Here is a 23,378-nt window from a genome sequence, read left to right as displayed (position 1 = left end):
GTAGAGACGGGGTTTCACCATGTTGACCAGGATGGTCTCGATCTCTTGACCTCGTGATCCACCCGCCTCGGCCTCCCAAAGTGCTGGGATTACAGGCGTGAGCCACCGCGCCCGGCAAGTATTCCAGTTTTTAAAGAAATATTAAACAGGCCATATATTGAACATGCCATTGTTGTTGTGGCAGGGTGAATAGATGAATAGGAATTTATAGTGTCTTTTTCATGAGTGATGATTTTCTTGAGAAGCATAAAATTCAGATCAGGAATGTTCTCCTTTTGGTCCCTTGTAATTGGTCTGGCAGGATCTGGGGACAGGGAAGCAGGCACAAGGATCTCATACATCTCTTTCAAAATACTTGGAAATTTTCAGTTTGAGTGTTTATGATACTTCTAACATATGTAATAACATAATGTATTAATGTACATGTGGTCGTAAAAGATCCAGGTGACCAGAAAATTTCATTTTTTGTCATTAAAATAATATGCTTTGTGTTAGATTGCATATAGTTAGGGTAGTGGCTTTAACAAGAGTTAGGAGACTAACAGCACGGGGACATTTGACCCTTATAATCTGGAAACATGAGAATGATTTATGCCAATGCATTATTTCAGATAGTATTTGCTAATGATAGTATCTGTTTTAGGTCCTGTGGTGCCACTTGTAGAAACTCCATGGCTCAAAATTTGTAGTAATCTTTCTGAACTGTAACTATTAGAATTTCCCAAAAATATAATAAATATGGTTTTCTCTGTATAAAATGAGTTATATGAATATTTGCTGCTGCTTTAATTTTCTTTCCAAAATTTGTTTATAGACATACTCCTTAAAGATGTGTGATAATCAGAAATAACTGATTCTTCTGGACAAATATGCACCAATTGATTGATTTTCTTTATTTTGAAGAAAAGTTTTTACCCTTATTTGGTGACTTCATTTGCTGGCAAATCTAGTTTTATGCCTCATAAAGAACATGAACAGCAGAAACTTCTATTTGTAAGTTTTGGCAATTCTTTAAAATATGTTAAGTTTTTGCTTCAACATATAAAGGTTTTTCTTTTCTGAGTTGTGTTTTCAGCAGCAATTCAAACCAATTGCATTTTTCCCTTATACAGATTACTAATTTAGAATAAATATATTTCAGTTCTGTCATGATATCCTAGTAGGCAGGCTGTTGAGCAGACACCTGGTATGTGTACATATTATTAAATTGTCTACTTTTGTTTCTTAGAAATGTTTATTATTTAAAAAGTAACAGAAATGGAAGAAGAGGGTTTATTGCCATTGCGAAGACTGTGACCTGGCAATTACATGGGCAGTAAAGGCTGACTGTACCTCGGTTCTGTGGCTCTGAACATTTTCTATTTCTTTTTGGATTATGAGGAAGGAGAACTCTTGGTTTTATTTTGAAGAACTTCATTGATTATATCTTAATTTTGCCTTATTGGTGACAAGCACCATGTGAAAATTTATGCAGTGTAGAGATTTTTACTGTTTTATTTGGTTCAGAGCCAAGTCTGGAAGATGACTTAGTTTATAAGTTCTGTAGCCAAGCTGCTTGTCCCCTTTAATGAGGACACTGCGATTGGAAGCTGTTTCCTCCCATACCTATGGACTGAAGGGGCAACCTGAGGGTCTGCTAAGGTGGTAGGTGTGTCTTTTGGGAAGAGTGAAAGGGAATTTGTTAGACTTTGGGGGAACCTTATAAAAATGAAAGATGTTTTATGTCAATATCACTTTTTTAATCCAAAGGGCAAAAGAAAACTGGTTTCTATTGAGCCCCTGCCTGAAGGCCTTCTGCATGTGCCTTTCAGAGGACCCTTGCTTGTGTTGAATTTCAGCCAGCAAGTCTCCAGCATACAGAATTTTGAGATTTTTTCCCTCCCCTATTTCTTCTGTTTTTGTTCCATGTAAACAGTTCCCTGCGTAGTAACATAGACAAATATAGCAGAGAATGCTTTTCTGGAAAAAGAATGCTCCCTAAGCATTTTTAAACCATTTTTGGGAAGAATTGATCTTTCTGTGTGTTTCAGACTGGAGAGGGGGGAGGCTGTGGCTGTAAATTGAAGTGACATCATATGTATTGCCCCCATTGATCCACTTTTAGTCTCCAGCCAGGATAAAAGGAAATGGCATCAGGGAGGAAGCATGCTTCATTTAGGCACAGATCCCAGAGCGATAATGGGGTAATGATAGAACTCACGCCACTGTCAGTCTGTGACTGCATTCGTCCCAGGCTTATTCTCTGTCTGGGGAGCCGAGTAGTGACTTTCTTCCTGTGAGGCTGCTGCACGCCAGCTGGACCATGCCAGGAGGTGCCCTCCTTTGCTTTTGGAGGGGTGCAGGCAGTGGGCTTGGATGTTGCCACTCACTGGTCTCTTGTCACATGCCTCTGCAAGGCCAGTTGTGAGACATGTCCATGACATTTTCTGATGTAGGAGGTGAGCTGGCCTGTTCTGCATCATGCTAATGGAAGAAATGGTGGCAGGGCCTCAGTTGCGTGGGTGGTCTTCTGGGAATGCAGAGAGTGATGCCCCGTGACAGCAGTAAGAGGCTTCTGAAAGAGTCGGAGTTTGTTTTTGTTGAGCTGCCCCTAGGTTAGGAGGGTGGGTTTGGAAAATTCATACTTTCTTTCCAAGAGCATGCATAAAAGCTCTCCTAAACTATTCAGAGTCGTACAGCTTGCCTCGACTCTGAAGTTGGGAAAAACATGCAGTAGACTTTTTTCTTTGTACAGTTCTTAGTATTTAGCAGCTATGAAATCTTCCATGTTTAGAGTGGAACGCAGACTTCTGAAATCCTTAACAAGCAGCATTTGTACTTGACTGACCTCATTTAACATTTTATTTCTCGTATTCATTTCAGTAACCTTCATAGTTCTGTGAAGTTCTCTTGCAAGTCCCCACATCAGTTTGGCACCTGGTAGTCCTGTTTTGTATAAATTTCCAAGGCAGATGTACTTTAAAAATATTGAGCTGGTCTCCATATGGAGAAAATAACCCCATCATGAATTTCTTGTTTATGCAAAGGAAAGGACTTTTGCATTCCTTGTCACTGTTGAACTGTGGGTGTGGCCCCTGGAAATAAAGGCAAGTTGTTTTTATAATGTCTGAAGGAACTACTTTCTTAGGTGGTGATGCTTGGAAGTAAGCTCCTTTATTTTTCAGGATTGCTCTGTAGTGCAACCAATGCCTTACCTCTCACATTGGCACTGCTGTATTAAACACAGCTGGCTTTTCAGTCTTAAGTTCAGCTGATCTTAAAATAAATAAACGCAGTTGGACTAGAAGTCATGTGAAGTTTGCTTTGATTTCCACGTGGGTGGAAGTGGAGTGGTCCACATAGCATGCCCCACCCCCCTGTGCCAGCCTGGGCTCCTCCCACTGCCCAGTGCTGCCGTGAGCACATCTACTAAGTGGTCGCTTTCACTTGCTTGACAAACATTTTGGTTTATTACATCACTACTATTTTTTCATTTGTAGGGTGGCTTTATGGGGAGCAAATGTTTGTTTTACAAAGAGAAATGTACTGTATTGTAGCTATTTCACCACATTTTTGCGTCAGTATTCTCTTTTTAAGGTCTATTATATCATTTTAAGAAAATTTTATAATGTGTACTTTGCAAATGAAAGATTCTTAATTAGTTTTATTGTCTGTGTCCCCAAATAGCATTTGTTCACTGATTTTTTTCCCTACTTTTTTCAGAAACTGCATTCCCCACCCCCTCCCCCCCCCCCCCTCCACACACACACACACACACACACACACACACACACACACACACACACACGCGCGCGCGCGCCCAGATGGCTACAGGTTGTTTACTAAGTGAGTCATTTCACTCACAGAAACCTGGGAGCGTGAAGCTGCCTCTGGCAGCACTGTGTTGTCGGGGCCTAGTTGAAAGGGGAGCAGCGACCTGGGGGGAGTGTCCACCCTTGCTCCTTACCTCTCTCAAATTAGAGTCACTGTGCCACCTCCCTTCCATTTTGTGATCTTAAGTCAGGGAGCTTAGCTTTAAATATTTTCATTGTGTAAAATTTGGAGAGGACAGAAGCTTCCATTGGTCCTTTTGGTTCTGCTTCTGTGTGGAGATGTGTGAGCTTTCAGCTTAGAAGAAAACTCAGATATACAAGTATGAATGCAGGTATTTTGATAGGTTCAGATATTGGTAATTGTTTGATTTTAAACTGGAGCTGTATCTGTTGGTTAAAGACCGAGTTTTGGAGTAAGTTGAGGACCAAGCTCGTTGTCTTACCCAGGGTTTCTTTGCTCTGTGTGTCTCTTTAGTTCAAACTAAATTCCAAATGAGAGTTCTAACAGTAGGCTTCTTTGTAAGCACAAATGTATAATATGGGGAGATGCTTTTCTTTTTACTCCCCCTTCCCTGTAATTCAGCAGTTTGGCAGGGCTGGTTCCTTCTTGCATTTAGTTGGCAAACGAGGTCCCCCTCCTGGCAAAGGGTGTTCTGCTGGACCAGGCACTGGTGGTGCTGATAATCACTTCTCTGTGATGCTGAGCCCATTCCCCGAAGCCTGCCTGCCTTTCTCTGGAGGGGCCTTGATGCCAGGCTCCTGTGGTCCTCAGACTGTCTGTCTTGAGAAATGCTGCTCACAGGTTTTGAGTGTCTGTGGGGTGGTGCAGGTCTCCATCCTGTGGTGGCCTGGCCTGGGTACCCCTTGTGGAACTGCTGTTGTTTGACAGCAGCAAAATAAAGGGTAGTAGTGGGGAGAGCCCACGACTGGGATGAAAAGGAAGGCACTGGGAAGAGGGCTTAAGGGCTGGAGGGCATTTAGTTAGCGGCCCCAGGAGACAGGTTGGGGGTGCTTGAGGCCACGGACTGAAGGCTCAGCCTCTTGCAGAAAAGCATCTCTCCTGAAACATCCCAGGAAGCTGAAGGGTGAGTTGACCAGGAAGGAGGAGGAGGGTGAAGGGTGAAAGAGAACTGGTCTCACTGGGCTGCCTGGGCAGAAGTGCTGGATACCCACAAGCACCCCACAGTGCTCATGGTGTGAATGGTGAGGAGGCCTCCTAGAGGCTAGGGGCCTCTAGCCTCTAGGAGGCCTCGGTTTGGCCTCTTCCATAAAACAGATTTCTTTTTAATATCATAAAAGTAGCCTCACCTGTCTAAAATTATAGAATATGGTAGATGGGTGGTTTTGTTATAAGTAGTTACATAGTAATTTAATACCTTGAAAATTTGCTGCAGTTACTTGACTTCTTGTGAGAAGAAATGGAGTGTTAGTAATTCTTTGGGTCCTTGTCAGTGCTGATTGTACTGCAGTTTTGCCAGAGGTGCTTTGTTTCTCCTGAGAATAGCCACAACATGCCTTTCAGATGGAGCGATGTTGTGAAATACAGAATATACAACCAGTGATTGCATTGGGATCTGTCTCCCTTCTTTCTGCCTCTTGTCTGTAGGCAGATGGGGCCTTTCTTAGAACTTAGAAGGGTGAGGTGAGAAAACATTCCTTGTGGACTGGTGCAGTGGATGTGGTGCATGTGGTGCTTGCTGTCTGCCCGTTTCCCATGAGGGCCTTTTGGTAATTGCATGGGTATGTGTGAGAGCGAATGAGTGAGGGGGTAGGGGGTAGGGAGGGTCAGGCAGAGTGCATAGTTGGGGGCAGGAAGATGAGCAGGGAGGGAAGCCCGTACTTTTTAAAAATTGTTTCAGAGTAATCAGTAAGTGGCAGTTAAAATTCAGGTGTTCTTATGAATATACTGTTAACTGATACCAGCTTCCAGACCCGTAATTTGGATTGACAGGAATGATCTGGACATGCGCAGGGTTGGAGAGAGGCTGCAGTGGAATTCATAGGAATCATTTTAAAATCTTGATTCTAGAATAAATATTTTTTCACTTTTATACAAGGCGTATCTCAAATTGATTCTTCCTCCAGTGCACGACAGGGCTGATCTCACCGGACCTGGCCTTGCTGTCCGTAGCGAGTAAGACAGATGACGCCTTACACAAGCTTCTCCTCGTTTCTTGTATCTCACACACGCTGCATTTTATTTTTGTACTACGTAAAGACTACCTCCTTTCTTTGCCCTTAACTTGTAATACCACTTTTGACCTTTCCTATATGAGAACTCAGGCATATGGGTGACCTGTGTGTCCGTGTGTATAGCTGCACGTATAGTTGTATACAGCATTTTTAGCTTTTTAATGGATTATAAGTTTCTGATTTTCATGATGGAGGGAAGACACAGTTCTTCCAAGGTATGCTCTTTATTTCTCAGGGCGTAGCAGGTGTATTTGCAAAGCTTATGTGATAAATAATGCAGAAAAAGGAAATTTATGTTAAATTTCCACGTGTTTGTCTATAATTAGATGGCTCCCTGAATCTTTGTCTAGGATAAATCACATTTTCTGGTATATGCATGCCGTAAAGGAAGATATCTAATAAACCACGATAACGTTTTATTAAGATAAGCGCAGTTTTGATCTGCCCTAAGTATACAACTGAAATGAATAGTCATGGAAAGTGGGGCTTAATCAAAGCCCAGAATGTAGTGTCTTTGGGAATATAGACAATGTAGACCCTGAGGAATTACAAAAGTGAGCTTAATAGTCTTTCCATGTTGCCGATGTATGCTGAAAGCACCCAGGTTATCCTGGGTATGCGGTCTTTGGTCTGAACATTTGGGTTTAGTTTCTCATCAGCTGAATGGCATTTTCACCAGTTGTTTGGTTTTGTCTTTAGCTTCTTCCAGACCAGCTGGTCTTGCTTCTGGAGCATCTCTTGGAACAGAAGACCCTGAGCCCTCGGACTCTGCAAAGCCTCCAGAGGACATACCACCTCCATGATCAGGATGCAGAGGTAACCAGGAACACCCTCGGAGTTTAACCAGCAGGTTCCCACTGTTGGTGAAGAATGATGATCTCATTGCAGTTCCAAACTATTGAAACTGCCATTTCTATTGGCAAAATCCCATGTATTTGCTATATGGGTAAAGAACAAAGCACTTAAATCTGATTATGCTTTTGCTTCTAACCAGAGTATTTTGAGGTCTTGAGGCTTTCCCTCTTAAATCATAAAGATGGATGTAAGTCTCCCAAAGGAATGAGTGGAGTGTTTTTGAGTTGTAAACTTGGGCGGGTCATTGTGCCCACTGACGGTGGCACCATTCTGTTGCACATTAAGGAAACTTGATTCAGATGTGTCGGAGCTTCTTGGCTGTGTTCAGTTAGGGCATGAAAGGAGCCATGTGTGAAGGGAATGAAAACTAAATCTAGCAGCTATAGTTGGAAAAGGCAGTTGGATGCTTGTGACAAAGCACTATGATATGATCCTTAGTATCTTCTACCTTATTGTGAAGAATGCAGTGTGAATCCTAAGATTCCATGGTTTTAAAAAAAGACAAAATAGTGAATATTTAATGTATTTGGACATCTTAAGTAAAAACAAGCCTAAAGAGAAAATCTCATTTATATAAGACTCCCAGAATGCAGAAAAGTAGGTTTGGTTTTGAACATTTTAAAACTGTGCAGTGTAGCACAGCAACCATTAGCCACATGGGGCAGCTCTTTCTGAATTGAGATGTGCTGTAAGTATAACATGCACAACGGATGGTGGAGACGCTGAATGAAGAAAGACAATATAACTTAATGTCGCCCGACTGATTATAGTGTTAGTGATATATTTGGGATATATTAGGGTAAATATTACTGTAATGAATTTTATAATCATTAAAAGGGAGTAATTGAGAAAAGCTAGTTCCTTATTAACTAAAAGATAAGATGGCTGTTGTTAGGCATTTTAAAGCCCCATAAAGTCAGGAGTGATTGAAAAACTCCAGAGGAGACATGTAACTTTTTACCCACCTGAGCCTAGATGAGATTTGCAACTGTTGCTCTTTATTTCAGCTCTTATATTTTTGTTTGTAGGAGCTTTCAAATGCCGCACTGTTATTTTTAATTAGTGTTTAAAAGACTTTGCTATATAGTCATTAGACTGTTTTAATCAGGGTGGAATACCACCCAAACACCAGGACCCTGTGATGGGCATGGACAGACCAGAGGGGAGGATCAGAGCAGGTGCTAGGCACTTGTCACTCGGTGTCTGGAAGCCATGAGGTGGCCCCTTCCATTTAGCATAAAACATTTCCTGTTCTTAACTTAAAGCTCAACTTAGTTGTTATTTGTAACCTCTTAGAACCTTTGAGAAGTATAATAGGTTTTATTTAGTTGCTTGTTGTACATTGCACGAACTCTGTCATAATACTAGACAGATGAGTCTCTTCAGCTAGATCCCTGCTGATTGAGAGGCTGGGGTCTCAGTACATCTTTGCACAGTTTATATGACCAGTGTAGTCAATGTTCAAGCAATTCACAAATGCTCCACTAGGCACTGGGAATATAGCAATGGAAATGACTGGCAAGGTTAGTTACCTTTAGGAAGCTTACATTCATTTGAAAAGACAGCTCCTAAGTAAATGAATAAGACAGCTTTAGATAAGGGCCATAAAGGAGAGACACAGGATAAAGCTGGACAGGGTTTCCCTAGATAGGGGATTCAGGCCAGGCCACTCAGAGCGACCTAAAGGCAAGAGGGAGCTGACCATAGAGAGCACAGGTATGAAGTTGGCGTGTACCAGCACAGGACCAGCAAGGCTTTTCCAGAAAGGACCAGGCAGTTAACATTTCAGACCATATACTTTCTTTGGCAGCTCGTTAGCCTTGTTGATGTAGCATAAAAGCTGCCAGATAGTATGTGAAGAAACAGATGTGGCTGTGTGCCAGTAAAACTTTTACGGACCTGAAACTTGAATTTGATGTAATTAGCCCATTTCAAGATATTGTCATCTTTTTTTCCTCCTTTCCTTTTTATTTATTTATTTTTTGAGACAGTTCTTACTGTATTGCTTAGCCTGGAATGCAGTGGTGTGATAATAGCTCACTGCAACCTTGAACTCCTGGGCTCAGGAGATCCTTCTGCCTCAGCCCCCAAGTAGCTGGGACTACAGGCATGCACCAACATGCACCACTAATTTAGAAAAAGAATTTTTTTTTGAGAGAGAGACAGGGTCTCAACTATGTTGGCCAAGCTGGTCTCACTCTTGGCCTGGAGCATCCTTTTGCCTCAGCTTCCCAGTGCCGGGATTATAGGCGTGAACCACCATGCCTGGCCCTTTTTCCTTTTTAAAACTATTTGGAAACATATACACCATTCCTGGCTGCAGGCCCCATCCGTGGTTTCCTGACCCCTGTGCCAGGCCTGCAGCGTTGAGGTCGTGGGTGAGCAGGAGCCAGATCAAGTTGAGAGTTGGGGTTAGACCATGGTGTGTGTCTAAAGAAAGTGCCTCCACCCAGACCATGGAGTTCCTGGCATGTGGTTAGTTATACTGACGGGTTATCTCATTATGAAGTTTCCTTCAAATGTCACTCAGAACCAGAAAAACAACAGGATTTTGGCCAACCAGGGTGTTTTCTAGAAACTTTATTAGTGAAGTGTGATTTATGACAACACGGATTAGCAGGAATTTCACTGAATGATCATCTACCTTTAAGTGACAGGACATTTCATGGGAGAAAGAATTGTTACTTGGTAGAAAATGTCGCAGGGATGCCTGAATTCTTGGTACTTCTCCTTGACTAAGCAAGTGAGGAGAGTCCCTTGTAGTTACTCTCAGGGCTCTTACATACGGAATAAATGGTAACCATTTGAGAGCAAGCCAGAGATTCTGGGGTGAGACAGGCTGTATACTGAGCATACTGAGGAGAGCAGCTTTGGGCACCGGGGCAGTGTTGAATTACGTGGCTGGTGCAGAAACACCTGCCCGGGCTGACGGGGCAGATCTGTAGTACAGCGCAGAGGTGCCTGGGACCTAGTGGGGGCGGATTTCTTTGTTTGCTGTGCCCCTATATTTTCAAGATAGGCAGAAAGGCTTCCCTTGCTCTACCTGTGACTGAGGAGCATATGTAAAGCTCCCTTTCCAGAAGATAAGCCTGCTGCCTCCAGCTGCTCCTGCCCCTCATCACAAAGTACACTGAGGAGTTTTGCTGGCTGAGTAGCATGTTTGGGATGTAGCGGGTAGAGGGGGGTCTCCACCGTGAGAACTCTATGCTCCTGGGCTGCTATCCCCATCTGTCCCTCTCTCCTTCCATGTGGCTGAGCCAGTGCAGGCCCACCCACACAGAGAAGGAAGAAAGAAGGGAGGAGTTTACTGTTAACCATTCTTTCTGTGTGTGTTGCTTCAGTGTCCGAGCTGTGTTCACAGAGCGTCTGATCTGTTGGTCTGATTTTCTGAGTGTGGCACTGAGTGTGCCAGGGTTTTTGCACATCGAGGGGTTGTGGGGCCAGCGTTCTGAACACTAACATGGTTTATGCACACCCTGCCTGCGTTCCATGTGCCTGCATCACATGATGTGAAGACCCAGGTCTGCTCTTTGGAGAGGCAATGCCCCATGTTGAGAATGTGACAGGAAAAGTGCCCAAGGACAGATGGCGTGAGAGCGCGGGTGGGGCAGGCAAACCACCCCAGGCTACCGTCTGCTTTGCCACCCTCTGCAGGGCAGGTACAGGCTGTGCTCCTTGGCCTGGACAGTGAAGCTGACCATGGAGTCAGCCATTTTGTATGTAGCGAGCCTCAGGACCACGGGCGGATGCTGGGCCACTGCAGTCAGCACGGAAAATGAGCCAAAGGGAAATCCAGTGCATAGAAGCACCTTATCTGTCTGCAGTTTTTGAGTATATTGCTCAAATAGCCATAAAAGTTTGAAAAATATATTTGGCAGCTAACTCTGGGAACAAAAGATGTTATCTAAGATCCCTTTTTAAATAACACATTTCCTGCCTGCCTCAGCAGGTCTGTTAAGCTGTAAGAATAGCTACCAATGGTGGTGAGGTGAGGATCTGTGGACCTTGGCCGTCTGACCTCTTTACCCCAGTACTCTGTGACTCACCTTCAGGCAGCAGCATTTCTGCAGACTCCACTGAGTGCTTTCGGACTGGGGCTACGCCTCGGGATGGGCTCCCTCGGCATCGTTTTGCTGGTGGCCACGAATCTGAAAGGCCCACCCTGTGGCACGCTGTGCTCTGAATTTCGTTGATATGTTGAGTGAGAACATTAGTTTTCTGGGAGAAGTTGGTAGTAGCATCCGTTCTTCCCTTCACTGTATGGGGGAAATAGTGTTGGTTGAAAGGGAGAAAACTGCTGGCTCAGATTGGAACAAGAAAGTATGGGTACCGTGTGTCTCTGTCTTCCCCAGTGTGCCACTTCACTAGAGGTCTCCCTTTAGGGCCTGGCCCTCATGCCTGGCCCCACGTGCTCATGTGCACGTGAGTGGCTCTTCCTGCTCACTGGCAGCAGCTGGCTGACAAAAGGCAGTTTCAAAAAAAATCTCATTTAGTAAGGTGTCTGCATAGAGTAGAGTAGCTACAAAAAGACTGTTAACATTTAGAGGCCACCCTGAGCCAGCTATAGTCTCCCAAAGTGCCAAAGAAGGTAACCTTGGGAGGCTGCAGTCTTTCCTGTGATTGCAAACTGAAGTAGCAGGAGCAAGTTAATGTGAGGAAACAGATTGGTAAGTAAGGACATACCTGTTTTAGCACTCATCCAGCTGCATGAGTACTAAAGAACACTCAGGGTTGATTGGGAATGGAAAAAACATCCAACGTCACAGGCCTCTCCTGCAGCATGTGTTGTAGCTGACAAGGCCCCACAGACCCTGTCTAATTGGCTCTGGGTCTCCTCTGCCTCTTCTGATGTATTGTACACAAGCCAGTGGTAGGGGGCGGGTCCACAGCTGGTATTTATTTTAATACATTGTTATTCATTGTTTGCTTGGGAAGAAAGCACCATAGCATTTATTTACAGTCCAAAGGTAGGGGTTGTAACCCCAGCAATGCAATCGTCTGACAGCTCTAATGCTTATTTCTGAATTTCATTTGGGCCAAAAGCATAGTTCTGTGACTCAAGCACTTAATGATTAATAGACCTCTAGAGGGGCTTATCAAAGGGGCAGAGAATGAAGGTTTAACAGTTGTTACATCTCCAGATTCTAAAATTGATCCATGGATGTGGTTCCGTTCATTCCTTTCAGTGCTAAAACTCTTTCCATTAGAGATGACTTTCGTCTTCTGCTTCGAAGGGTTTGGAGATATGACGTGTTCAGTAGGGTCTTTTCCCTGCCATTGGCACTTCTTTTGTCTTCCCTGGTTGCTTTTTCATAGTATTCTGGCTACAAAATAGAGACATTTCTGTTTTGTTTTCTTACAGAGTGGCTTAGAGGAAAGGTTAGATATAATCTCTTTGGGCTCTGTTGCCATTTCAGGATGCTCGGTGCTTTATATTTATTAATATGTAGTGTGCTGAACTTAGAAGTCCTTCCTCTTGTCTGCCTTGATGCAGAATCTACGTGTAATAAAGGCAGAAACTCTGGCTGTGCCAATGTCTGGTCCTGTCATGGTGGTGTGTGAGGGCAGCACCCAGTTCTGCCTCTCCCACCACGGTGCTGGCACCAAGGCCTCTGCCCCATAGGACACCAAGGCCTATGAGCAGGAGCAGTGCCAGGGTGCTGGCTCCATCCCTTTTCCTCTCCTCCCCTTCTCTTGCTGGCTGCCCTTGGTGCAGGCAAGTCCAGGGCCTCGTATCTAAGCCAGCTGGCTCACCATGTCACCGTCCAGCATTGTCAGGAGGCACCATTGTGGAACAGAGCCCTGCAAGGCAGGCTTTCAGATTGAACATGAAGAAGAACACCATTGTTGGAGGGTCAGAGTAGTGTGTGCAATTAGCAAAGTGGTTTTATAGGGTAAAATACTAGGAACCAGGTCCCCCTGGGGATCCTGAAAGGGCAAGTTGACACTTGCCTCCTCCACCTGGTAACCCACACAAAGGCTGTTACGATTAGGCCGTTTCTCATGGTATCACTGCAGGTAAAGGTGTCTGGCTTTTTGGTCCCTTGATGCGATCAACCTTAGGTTGCAAATCAAGAGGCCGGATACCGATGAATCTGAACTTTAGAGTGTGGCTGTGAGTAGTGTGACTTCAGGTTTTTAGAAAGTCAAGACCATGCTTGTGAGGGTTGCAGCTGTCCCTTTGACAGAATATTATTCCTTTTCTAGAGTTTTAAAAGGTGTGGGTGGTTATAGATTAAAAAAAGGGATTGGGGTCATTGTCTTTAGTTGCTTTATATGTATCTTTTTAAACCATCTGCTTTTTATGATAGAAAAAACAGAGCTCCCAGGTAACTCTGGTTTTATTTGTGTATTTTTTCTGTGTTGTATTTGGCTTATGAAACATTCAATCAGTGTTTCAGAAAATTCCTTCAAAGTCAGGACGGTATCTCTCTCAGTACATCTTTCTTAGGGTTTTCTTTCTACTACCCAATTCAGTGCCTCTGGAACTTCCCTGTAGAAAACCTGCAACAGCATTTCCCCTGTTATACTGTAATAAGGGATTTTTTTAAAAGCTGATGTAAAATCACAAATAACTTTCTTTTTTAGATTAATAATTTTGTGGTGTTCCTGCAGCTCAAGATTGTGTTTCGTTTACTGTGAATTTATGGCAAATGAAAGTAGAGAGAAAAGTGAGCCGTGGACGGCATAATCTGGCTAATTTTCCTTAAATGGTCAGTTTCACATTTATCTATTAAAGAGAGAGAGGGGGCATTTAATAGGTGGCTTTTAGCTACAGGTCCAGCCAGACTTTATTAGAAGAGTCACTGGCGGCAGCCTGTCCCTGCCGTCTGCTGCTTGCGCAGGGTTCAGCTGTGGGCCCACCATTACAGACTCAAAGATGTGAGGGCCTCTGCACTTGCTCCATGGGTCACTCTCCAGTCTGTATAGATTTCCTCAGAAAGATGGAGATGGAGATTTACACATTTTGTGGAGTCTAAATAACAATGCCCTGATGCTGTTCTTCTGGTATACCCAGTAAACCAGCAGCATCTTATATTCATTTTGTGTCCAAAGGTTTCTCAAGTGGAGTCAATGCATTGGGCTTTAATTGGTGCTTCTGGGTTCTTTACAGCTCAGTCAGTAGTGTACATACTTTTATATTAGATTTCTGTTCAGAAATCCACACCAAAAACCATACAGTTTTCTTTGAGTACTGCTGTCTCTTTTTATAATTATAAACTGGGCCATATTCAAATTTAAAGTATACCTTAAATGCTCCAAAATAGAAGGCTCACTTTGCCACACTCTCAACATAGCTTTCCAGGTGACTCTTCTTCCTTCTGGTGCCTTTCCTGTACACCATCTTTGCTGTCTAGAACTGTGGCGCACCAGGATGTGAGAAGTAGATGTGCCTGGCCTTCAGGCTGTGAGACCCTCACAGCACAGGCAGGACGTGTGAGCCCTACCTCTTGTGTTTGGACCACTTTCATGGAGGCAGCCTGCTGAAGCATGTTCCTAGGCTTGCTCTGCATGTAAATGATAAAATTTTGTGTGGATGGCAGGGTATGAAATTTAAAACATGAATGCAGAAGAGATCAGCTAAACGTTGTGGGGTGGCACTAAAAATGACTGTTAGGCTGTTCAGTCTGCATATTACTTTGCTGCAATCTTGAACCACATGAGACTGTATTCTGTAGACCACCTCGTTTTGCCCATCCATGGGTGGAAGCAGATGCCCAGGCTGGGCACAGGAAGTTCTCAGGCATTGAGGGAGCTGGCAGCCACCAGGAGCCCAAAGCTGAGTCTCCCCCACGGCCTCGGCTCTCAGGGCACCAGGCAGTTTTTCCCAAGAGTAGACTGTGTAAAATAGTAGTACCCTTTGCCAAAACAGCCTTTCTCAACTTGGCTTTTAGGGGAAGGGGTAGTTCTTAACCTTTTTGAGCTATAATACACATACCATGCAGTTCACGCATTTTAAAGTTTGCAATTCAATAGTTTTTAATATATTCACAGAGTTGTACAACCATCACCACAATTAATTGTAGAACATTTTATCATCCCCAAAAGAAACCCAGTACCCTTTGGCTGTCATCCCCAGCTCCCCAGTTTTTAGGCAAGCACGAATTCTTATGTCTCCATAGATTTGCCTATTCTGGGCTTTCACGTAAATGGAATTATGTGTAATATTTGGTCTTTTGTGACTGGCTTCTTTTGACTTAGCATAATGTTTTTGGGGATGATCCTTATTTGTAGCATATATCATTACTTCATTCCTTTTCATTGCCAAATATTTTTAGTTATATGGATGGACTGCATTTGTTTATTCATGCATCAGCTAATGGACATTTAGGGTGTTCCACTTTTAACTGTTGTGAATAATGCTGCTGTGAACATGTGTGTAAGTTTTTGTGTGGACATATGCTTTTACTTCTCTTAGATACGTTCCTAGCAGAATCACTGGGTTATGTGGTAAGCCTTGTTTAACCTTCCGAGGAACTGCCAATGTGTTTCCTACAGTGGCTAAACCATGTTACATTTTCTCTAGCAGTGAATGTGGATTCCAGAACACTGTTCGTCTTTTTTATTTTAGCCATCCTGTTGGATGTGACCTCATACCCCATTGTCGTTGTCATTGCTCTTTTTCCCCTAGTGACTAATGGTGTTGAGAATCTTTTCATGTACATATTGGCCATTTATATGTCTTCTTTGGAGAAAGGTCTGGTAAGAACTTTTGCCCATTTTTAAGTTGGTTTGTCAGCTGGGCATGGTGGCTCACACCTGTAATCCCAGCACTTTGGGTGGCCGAGGTGGGTGGATCACAAGGTCTGGCATTCAAGACCAGCCTGGACAACATAGTGAGGCCCATCTCTAGTAAAAATACAAAAATTAGCCGGATGTGATGGCGGGCGCCTGTAGCCCCAGCTACTTGGGAGGCAGAGGCAGGAGAATCGCTTGAACTTGGTAAGTGGAGGTTGCAGTGAGCCAAGATCATGCCATTGCACTGCAGCCTGGGCAACAAGTGAAACTCCGTCTCAAAAAAAAAATTAATGAAGTCCAGTGTATCTCTTTTGTTGAAAATCATTGCCAAGATCATGAAAATGTTTGCCTGTGTCTTACCTAAAAGTTATGTAGGTTTAGTTCTTTAGTCTCTGGGGTTTATTTTTAAAAGCCTGTTTCTCTAGCTCTTGAAGAGAGGGGTATCAGAAGAAATAGCCACTGAGAAGAGAAGGTGAAGGAAGGCTGAGTTTCTTTCATGGAATAGCACGTGGTATGGCTAGAAATTGTCAGGGCTCAGGATGCCCCCTTTGAGAGGCGGGTTTCTTCTCCTTTTTAGGCCTCAGCGTGCATGGCTCTTCTTAGGGAGCTTTCTCTGACCACATTCCTGCCGCAGCCTTGCCACTCTCTAGGCCTCATGCACCCTTTCATGGCATTTGTCACCAACATGAGTCTACACTTGCTGATTTAGTAGATTTTTTTAAAACTTTGTACTAAACTGTAAGCTCCTAGAGGGCAAGGGCTTTTCTATTTTATTTAACATTTTTTCCTCAATGCCCAGTCAACTTGACTTGTTGGAAAATGATGTTTCCTGGATCTCATGTCTGATGCAGCAAGGTGATGGGAGAGAGTCAGGCATCCTGCAAACTTGGGGAGGCTCTCCAGGCTGAATTCACCTCCGAGGAAAGCAAGGGAAGGGGAACAAGTATCCCCAGAGCTTATCAGAGGAGGTAACCATGGTCACTTTTTCTGCCAGCAGGAAAAGTCCCTACTGGCATGAAGTTACATGTCACAAGCCGTGAGTTACATGTCAACAAAATGAAGAGGGAAGGTAGAATGTATTATTTCCTTTCTTTCTTTTTTTTTTTTTTTTTTTTTTTTTTAGTAGAGACAGGGTTTCACTGTGTTAGCCAGGATGGTCTCGATCTCCTGACCTCGTGATCTGCCCACTCAGCCTCCCAAAGTGCTAGGATTACAGGCATGAACCACGAGCCCTGCTTATTTTCTAATTTCAGAATTACATATTGAGACAGATAGCCATTCAGTGAGCAGTCTCGGCTTGGAAGGAAGCCAAACTGTGCCATATTTCAAGGTGGACCCCATATGGGCTCCCTCGTTCTACTTTTTGGAGCCTTTAATAGCGTCAGTGTCATTAAATAAAAGCCTCTTTGGAGGAAAATAAGCATTCCAAGTTTTCAAAAGTAGTTAAGATTTGCCCAAGACCACACAAGTGAGTGAGGTTGCCTCTTTTATCATACTTGACACTGTATTTGACATAGTGTTTGATGTTTGTCGTCACACTTGACCCTCACCACAATCACCACGTGCACGTCAAGTGTGATGGCCCTGGTAGCAGTTGAGATGTTCCCATTTTGCACATTGCTGCCACTTTAGCTCTAACCAGTTAAGGTCTAGTAGACAAGAGTTGTAGGGACTGACTCCAGCAAGGGTGGTAAGAGCCTCAGATGCTTCATTTGTCCTCTTACCCTATGCCTAAGAATTTATTAACCTGGCTTTGGAGCAGCAAATAAAGTTACTTTTGATTTCCTTTGGTTTAAAAAATAACATTCAGATTGCAGCCTTTCAGAAATGAGGAGAAAAGGTGAGAGAGAAAAGAAATGATAGAATGAAAACACAAATGTTGAGAGCCCTGATGTGATCCCCACACAGTGAAAGGTTCTTTTCCTCTTTTCATGAGACTGAACAGGCAGACGGCCTCCACCGTTCCAGAAGCCCTCAGGGGCAGTTACCCACTGGAATGCCGTCTGCCCTGTGGCTGCTCTGCAGAGGCTCCCCTTACCAGCTGTCAGCCCACTGTAGAGCCGAGTTAAATCTAATTTAAGGACACAAATTGACAAAGCAGGTTTGTTTATTGCAGGGTAGACTTATTAACTTAGAAAAGCCATGAGCCCTGGTCTTTCTGTTTACAGAAATAAAATGGAACTCTAAATGAGGTTTAATGGGCTTCCCAGATCATGTTCCCTGGACAAGTTTTTTTTTTTTTTTTTTTTCTTCTTCCACAATAAATTTGAAAATCAAAAGGACTGAAAAGAAAGGGGAGTGCTTCCTGTTATAAATAGGACTGGTGGCATTCTTCAGAGCATTTTATAGCCTCTAACTGAGCATTATAATTTGAGTAGCTGAAAAGCATTCCAAGTTTTCAAAAGTGGTACATTCACTCGGAAGCATCTATCAAGTACTATGTGCTAGGCATCATGACAGGCCCGAAGATGGCCCAGAGGCCCATGCTCTCCCCAGACTTGCATGATAGGGGCCCATGCTCTCCCCAGACTTGCATGATACTATAAATAAGTACATCAGACCAGCATAGAAGGACACAGCAGTGCAGAGAGCAGCTGGGAGCTGGAAAGGCTGCAAAGCCCAACTCTGAGAGTGGCCCATGGGGGCACATTGGGAGTTGAGCTCTGGGATGCCAAGGTGAGCTAGGGGATGTGGACGTGTCAGATCACTCAAGTGAACATGGGTCCACTGGATGAGCTGTGGCCACAGCAGTGCCATCTAGTGTCACAGCAGATTCCCTTGTCCCCTCTTTCTGCTGGCCCCAGCACAGCTTTCTTGTTAAAAGGCTAAAGAAGTCATCAGAAGACTGATAGACGGTGGAGGTGTAGTAGCACATTGACAGAAGGGCCCTGTGCTAGTAAATGCAACAATGGCAAGTAGAGAGAAGGAAAACCCCCAATCACACACAGGTCGAGTCTGCCTTATCTAAGATGCTTGAGACCAGAAATGTTTCAGATTTTTTTTTCAGTTATTAGGATATTTGGATTATACATGACTGGTTGCTTCCCAAATCTGAAAATCTTTAACTCTGAAATGCTTCAAAATCCCAAACTTTTTGAGTGCTGACATGACCTCCCTCACCCCCAGAAAAAAATAAAGCTCACTGGAGCATTTCAGATTTTGGATTTTTGAGTTTGGGATACTGAACACGTATCTGTATTGATTGCTGCTATTGGAAAGACCAAAAGTGAATTTGACATGAATTGCTAGAATTTCATGTATATTGGGTTCCATATTTGTGTTTAGTCATCTTCTTATAATTTTTAAATGTTTAAAAATAAAACAACGAAAGCAGCTACCAAAAGGAGCCATCACACTTTTCTAAGCATGGTGACGAGCATGCCCCAAACTGAACCCTGGCTCCAGGATTCCTGTGGAAGAGGCAGTGAGGTCATTCCTGTCTTTGGTCTTGATGGTCGCAGCGCACCTCTTGGAACCAATTTGGGTGTACTGGCTGAGTTCTTGGAGCATCTGCTCTGTCTTGTGCCTGTAGCCATAGCCATGTCTGGTCAGGCCCTTGTGGATGATGCTTATTTTTCAGGCACAGTAATTCTTCTGTAAGACACTTGTTTCCAGACTGTTTCTCCAGTATTGGGGTACTCTAAAGATGCAGAGTCTGATTCAGGATGAGTGCCTGAGCATGTTTCCTTGTACAGAGGAGTTTGACCTGCAGAGGGAGGAATAAGGCCCAGGGTGTCAGGACCAGCATAAAGGAGCATCCCAGATTTTCTCGCAGGTCGGTGCTAAGGTGGGCCCAGACCTACTCATGGGGCCGTTGCTCACCTTTTGGCCCATCTCTGTGTTCAGTGACATCATATCGGTGGATGCTTGGCGGCAAACACTAGTACACCACTGCGTATACTGTGCGCTGGGAGCCATACCTTGGGCCCCTGTTCTAGAGCCAGGATCCTCAGCTTTCTTGCCGCGAGCCTCAGACTCAGCCCAGGCTCTTCCTCAGCCTTGTGGTTCCTACCTCCTACCTCATGCTGACCCTAGCCTGAGCCTGTTAAGTTCACTGCCTGTTTTTATAAATAACATTTTATCCAAAGACAGCCATGCCATGCCCATGTATTTACATGTTGTCTAAGGCTGCTTTGACCAAAAAGCCAAAAATGCTCAACATCTGGCTCTTAAAAGAAAAATACTGCCAGCTTCTCTTCTAGAGTTTGCTAGGAATCTGGTTCTGGACACATTAAGATATCTTGGGTTAAAAAGAGATTAGGGGCTGGGTGCAGTGGCTCACACCTGTAATCCCAGCACTTTGGGAGGCTGACATGGGAGGATCACTTGAGCCCAGGTTTGGAAGCTGCAGTGCACTGTGATCATGCCACTGCACTCCAGCCTGGGCGACAGAATAAGACCCTGTCTCAAAAAAGAAAAAAAAAATTTTTTAAAAAGATTAGAATGGTTCAAGTTGCGAGGAAGCTTCAGCAACTTTTCTGTTTCTAGGATAAAAGCAATCAAATAAGGCGGAGCCTTCTTCACCATATCCTATTTAAAATTACAGTTATATCGTTAGAATGCTCATTGTTATGGGACCTGTGTTCCAAGTCCGAGGTGTGGTGTATAAATGGCCTTCCTAGGCGTTTGCCATTTTTGTAACATTGCAAGAGGGTCAGAAGAGCAGGCTTCCCTCTGCACTGTGTCCCTTACATAGCTCCATGGAACCTGTTGGGTAGTGCGTATGTTTCCTGCAAAGGCAGGAGTCCGACTGAGACTGGGGTAAGGCTAAGGGAGCTGTCTTTCCAAATGAGCGTCCTTCCCAGGAGATGGCATGAAAAGTTTCAGCTCTCCCCAGGCCCTTACTACTCCTGGGGCTCCCCTTCTCCCTCTGCTGTCTCGCTGCAAGCCTCAGACCCGGCCCAGGCTCTTCCTTAGCCCTGTGGTTCCTACCTCCTGCCTCGTGCCAGCCCAACCTCTGTTCATTGCCCTCCGACATGTTGATGCTCATCTAACCCCCTTCTTGGGGAGCTGGAGCTGGAGTGGGGCATAGTTAGAGCAGCTTGCCTGAACCGACAAGGGTCTAGCCTGGAGCACTGGGCTCTGGAAGCCAAGCTTGTATGTAGGTTTTCATGTTGTGGGGGAGTCGTGCAGTCAGTCTAGTAGGTCACCAACCAACATTTTAAAAAAGAAAAGAAGAGGCCAGGCGCAGTAGTAGCTCACGCCTGTAATCCCAGCACTTTGGGAGCCCGAGGTGGGTGGATCATTTGGGTTAGGAGTTCGAGACTAGCCTGGCCAACATGGTGAAACCCTGTGTCTACTAAAAATAAGCTGGGGGAGTGGTGGCGCATACCTATAATCCCAGCTACTCAGGAGGCTGAGGCAGGAAAATCACTTGAACCTGGGAGGCAGATGCTGCAGTGAGCTGAGATAGTGCCACTGCACTCTGGCCTGGGTGGCCAAGTGAGATTCGGTCTCAAAAAAAAACAAAAACAAATATCAGACTGCATTGCATGTCGTGAGGGAAAGCATTGGAAAATAGCACTTTAGTTTCAGTGTGTGTATGTTCTACCTATACACATTTGGGGATAGGTATGCACACATAAATATGCATCCGTGTTTGTACTGACCATCACTCTGCCCCACACCACTTCCCAATGCCTTTCATGCAGTTGGCTGCCATGAATGTGCTTGGGAATCAGTGAGCCCCCATCCTCATAGCCTGCACTTGTGTGTGTGCTTCCCGCCATGTGCCTTTTGGATACCCAGACTGTGTGTCTGCTCAGGTCTCCCAGATGACTCAGGCCTGTACCGCGGACAAACCCTGTCCCTTCTGTGGCAGTCACTCAGTGAGGTAGGGTCCACCATCCTAGAACCATTATTTAGGTTCCTTGAGGATTTTAATTCTCTACCATCACACATGGGCCTGATGCAAATTGGCTTCCACATGCCTGCCCTTCATTCCTCCCACCCCAGATTCCAAGACCCTCCCACCTACACCCAACCTCAAAGAACCAGTCATGTGGAGCACTCCTAGGAGAACGTGGAAATCTTTGCTATCATTACCCTGTGTTTAGGGAGGCTTTGGAAACTGGAAAATGCTGGAATCTCTTTCCAACAGTATAAATAGCACCTCTGTGTTAAACCCCACCTGTACACCAAGTGAGGGGCGCATTCTCATATTTTTTTCTGTTTAGTGTCCCATAAGCAGAAAACTTTGAAAAGCAGATTTTCAAGGTAATTTTTATTGGACCAAAGTATTCAAGGGTGCACACCTGTGTGTTGTGCAAGGGTCAGTTTCACTGTGATGACATGGAAAGGATCCAGAGACCCAGATGCCCCTTCTTAGGAGACCTGTGCCAGTTTATTCCATGTGGGAGCTCTCGCCTGCTTCCGGCAGGTCAGGAGGCCAGCCTGGCCTGGGCCGCGTCTGCTCTTCCCTCCCAGGCCACCTGCTTGTCTGCCACCCAGAGTCGGCACTGGCAGTTTCAGAGGGAAGAGAAGAGCACCTCCTTGGTAGGGAAGGCGTCAAGTGCTTGAGAGGCTGGCAGGAGGCAGCTGGCACCAGGGCAGAGGTGCAGATGCTTCAGGTGTCCAAGACCCTGTGCCCACTGCCACGGGCAGCTCTGGTCTCACTTCTCACTGTCCTGTCCCTGTTTCCCTTCTGCTGTCTTGTTCTTTCTCTGCTTGCCCACTCTCCTTCCCTCCCATACCTACTTGATCATTTTTCTTCCTTGCCCCTTCGAATCAGGGTCTGGGGTCTGGGTCTGTTTAGATCTGAAATAGATGCTGACTCTAGGCTCTCAGGTGACTCCTGGCATGCATTTGGGGTGACCTGATCAAACTTAATCATAGTTTTAAAGATGATTAAATTTTCAGCTATATTGACAATTGAATACAATCAAATGTGACTATTCAAAGTGTACCATTTGATTACTTTTGGCATATATAGCCATGAAACATTAAACATAAATGAAGAGAACTGAGAAGCCATAGGGAGAAGTCTCTTTCTGCGCCAATGGGAATCATGAGTCAAGATACTCTTATTAAATAACTGTGTAATTGTATGAAGTAAATATATATATTTTTATCGGGGTACAGATTAATGCCATCCATGAAGTTATCTTTGTTAGGAAGAAATGGAAAAATACATGTGTGTGTGTGTGTGAAACACACTGGCACAGTGGGCACAGGGATGAGAGGAAGGCCTTACAGTGTTTTGTATATTAATCTAGAAAAGATTCTAAAAAGCTAAGAAATAGAAATGGACTTCTTTTGGGTGTGATTCATTTGCTGATCAGTCTCCATTTGTTTGGGTCTAAAATGAAATAGTTACATTTTTCTCCGATCCCTATCCCTAGCTGGGCTTTGTCGTTTCCCAGGGTGCTAAGCCCTTACCATAATTTCAGGTTTAAACCTGAGATCTCCTGCCCAGGTGTAGGCTTGTGGGGGTAGCCTGTGGCTGGGGGAGGATCTGACCTGATTCTTCTCCTGATTTCTTCCAGGCATGGGGAGAAGAGAGGGAGGGGGCACTGTCTCTCAGTAGGTCCCTCTGAGTGTCGCAGCTGCTCCCCTTCGGACAGCCCTTCATGTCCTTTCTGGCAAGCGGCCACAGCTGGCTTTCCCCAGGAGCCTGGGTCATGTGTTCCTCCAGCCCAAGGGAATAGGAAGGGCCTGACGACCTCGGCTTTCCTAGGCCCAGGACAGCACAGGGCTGTGGCTCTGGGGACGACCTCGGCTTTCCTAGGCACGGGACAGCACAGGGCTGTGGCTCTGGGGACGGCGTCGGCTTTCCTAGGC

At 44.7% G+C, this 23,378-nt stretch overlaps 1 protein-coding gene across 12 annotated transcripts in view; it reads left to right on the top strand.

Moving 5' to 3' along the window:
• AOPEP (aminopeptidase O (putative)) overlaps positions 1 to 23,378 on the top strand; it is a 379,056-nt gene that overhangs the window by 345,721 nt on the left and 9,957 nt on the right. For 8 of the 12 annotated variants that reach the window (XR_005203205.1, XM_017547221.2, XM_017547224.2 and 5 more), the window contains one exon: positions 6,705 to 6,821. The exons of 1 other annotated variant lie outside the window; for it this stretch is intronic. Coding sequence is in view for 7 of the 11 variants with exons in the window: in XM_017547221.2 (XP_017402710.1) it covers positions 6,705 to 6,821 (117 nt within the window). In the remaining 4 variants the exon portion in view is untranslated. Of the gene's footprint in view, positions 1 to 5,264; positions 5,348 to 5,422; positions 5,455 to 6,704; positions 6,822 to 23,378 lie in introns of those variants that run through there. 3 more of the 12 variants (XR_005203206.1, XR_001830582.2, XR_005203207.1) reach the window with 3 other exon arrangements.

The sequence above is a fragment of the Cebus imitator genome, unplaced genomic scaffold (assembly GCF_001604975.1).
Source record: "Cebus imitator isolate Cc_AM_T3 unplaced genomic scaffold, Cebus_imitator-1.0 Scaffold196, whole genome shotgun sequence".
NCBI classification, from domain to species: Eukaryota; Metazoa; Chordata; class Mammalia; order Primates; family Cebidae; genus Cebus; species Cebus imitator.
This window is presented reverse-complemented; position numbering and strand designations above follow the sequence as displayed.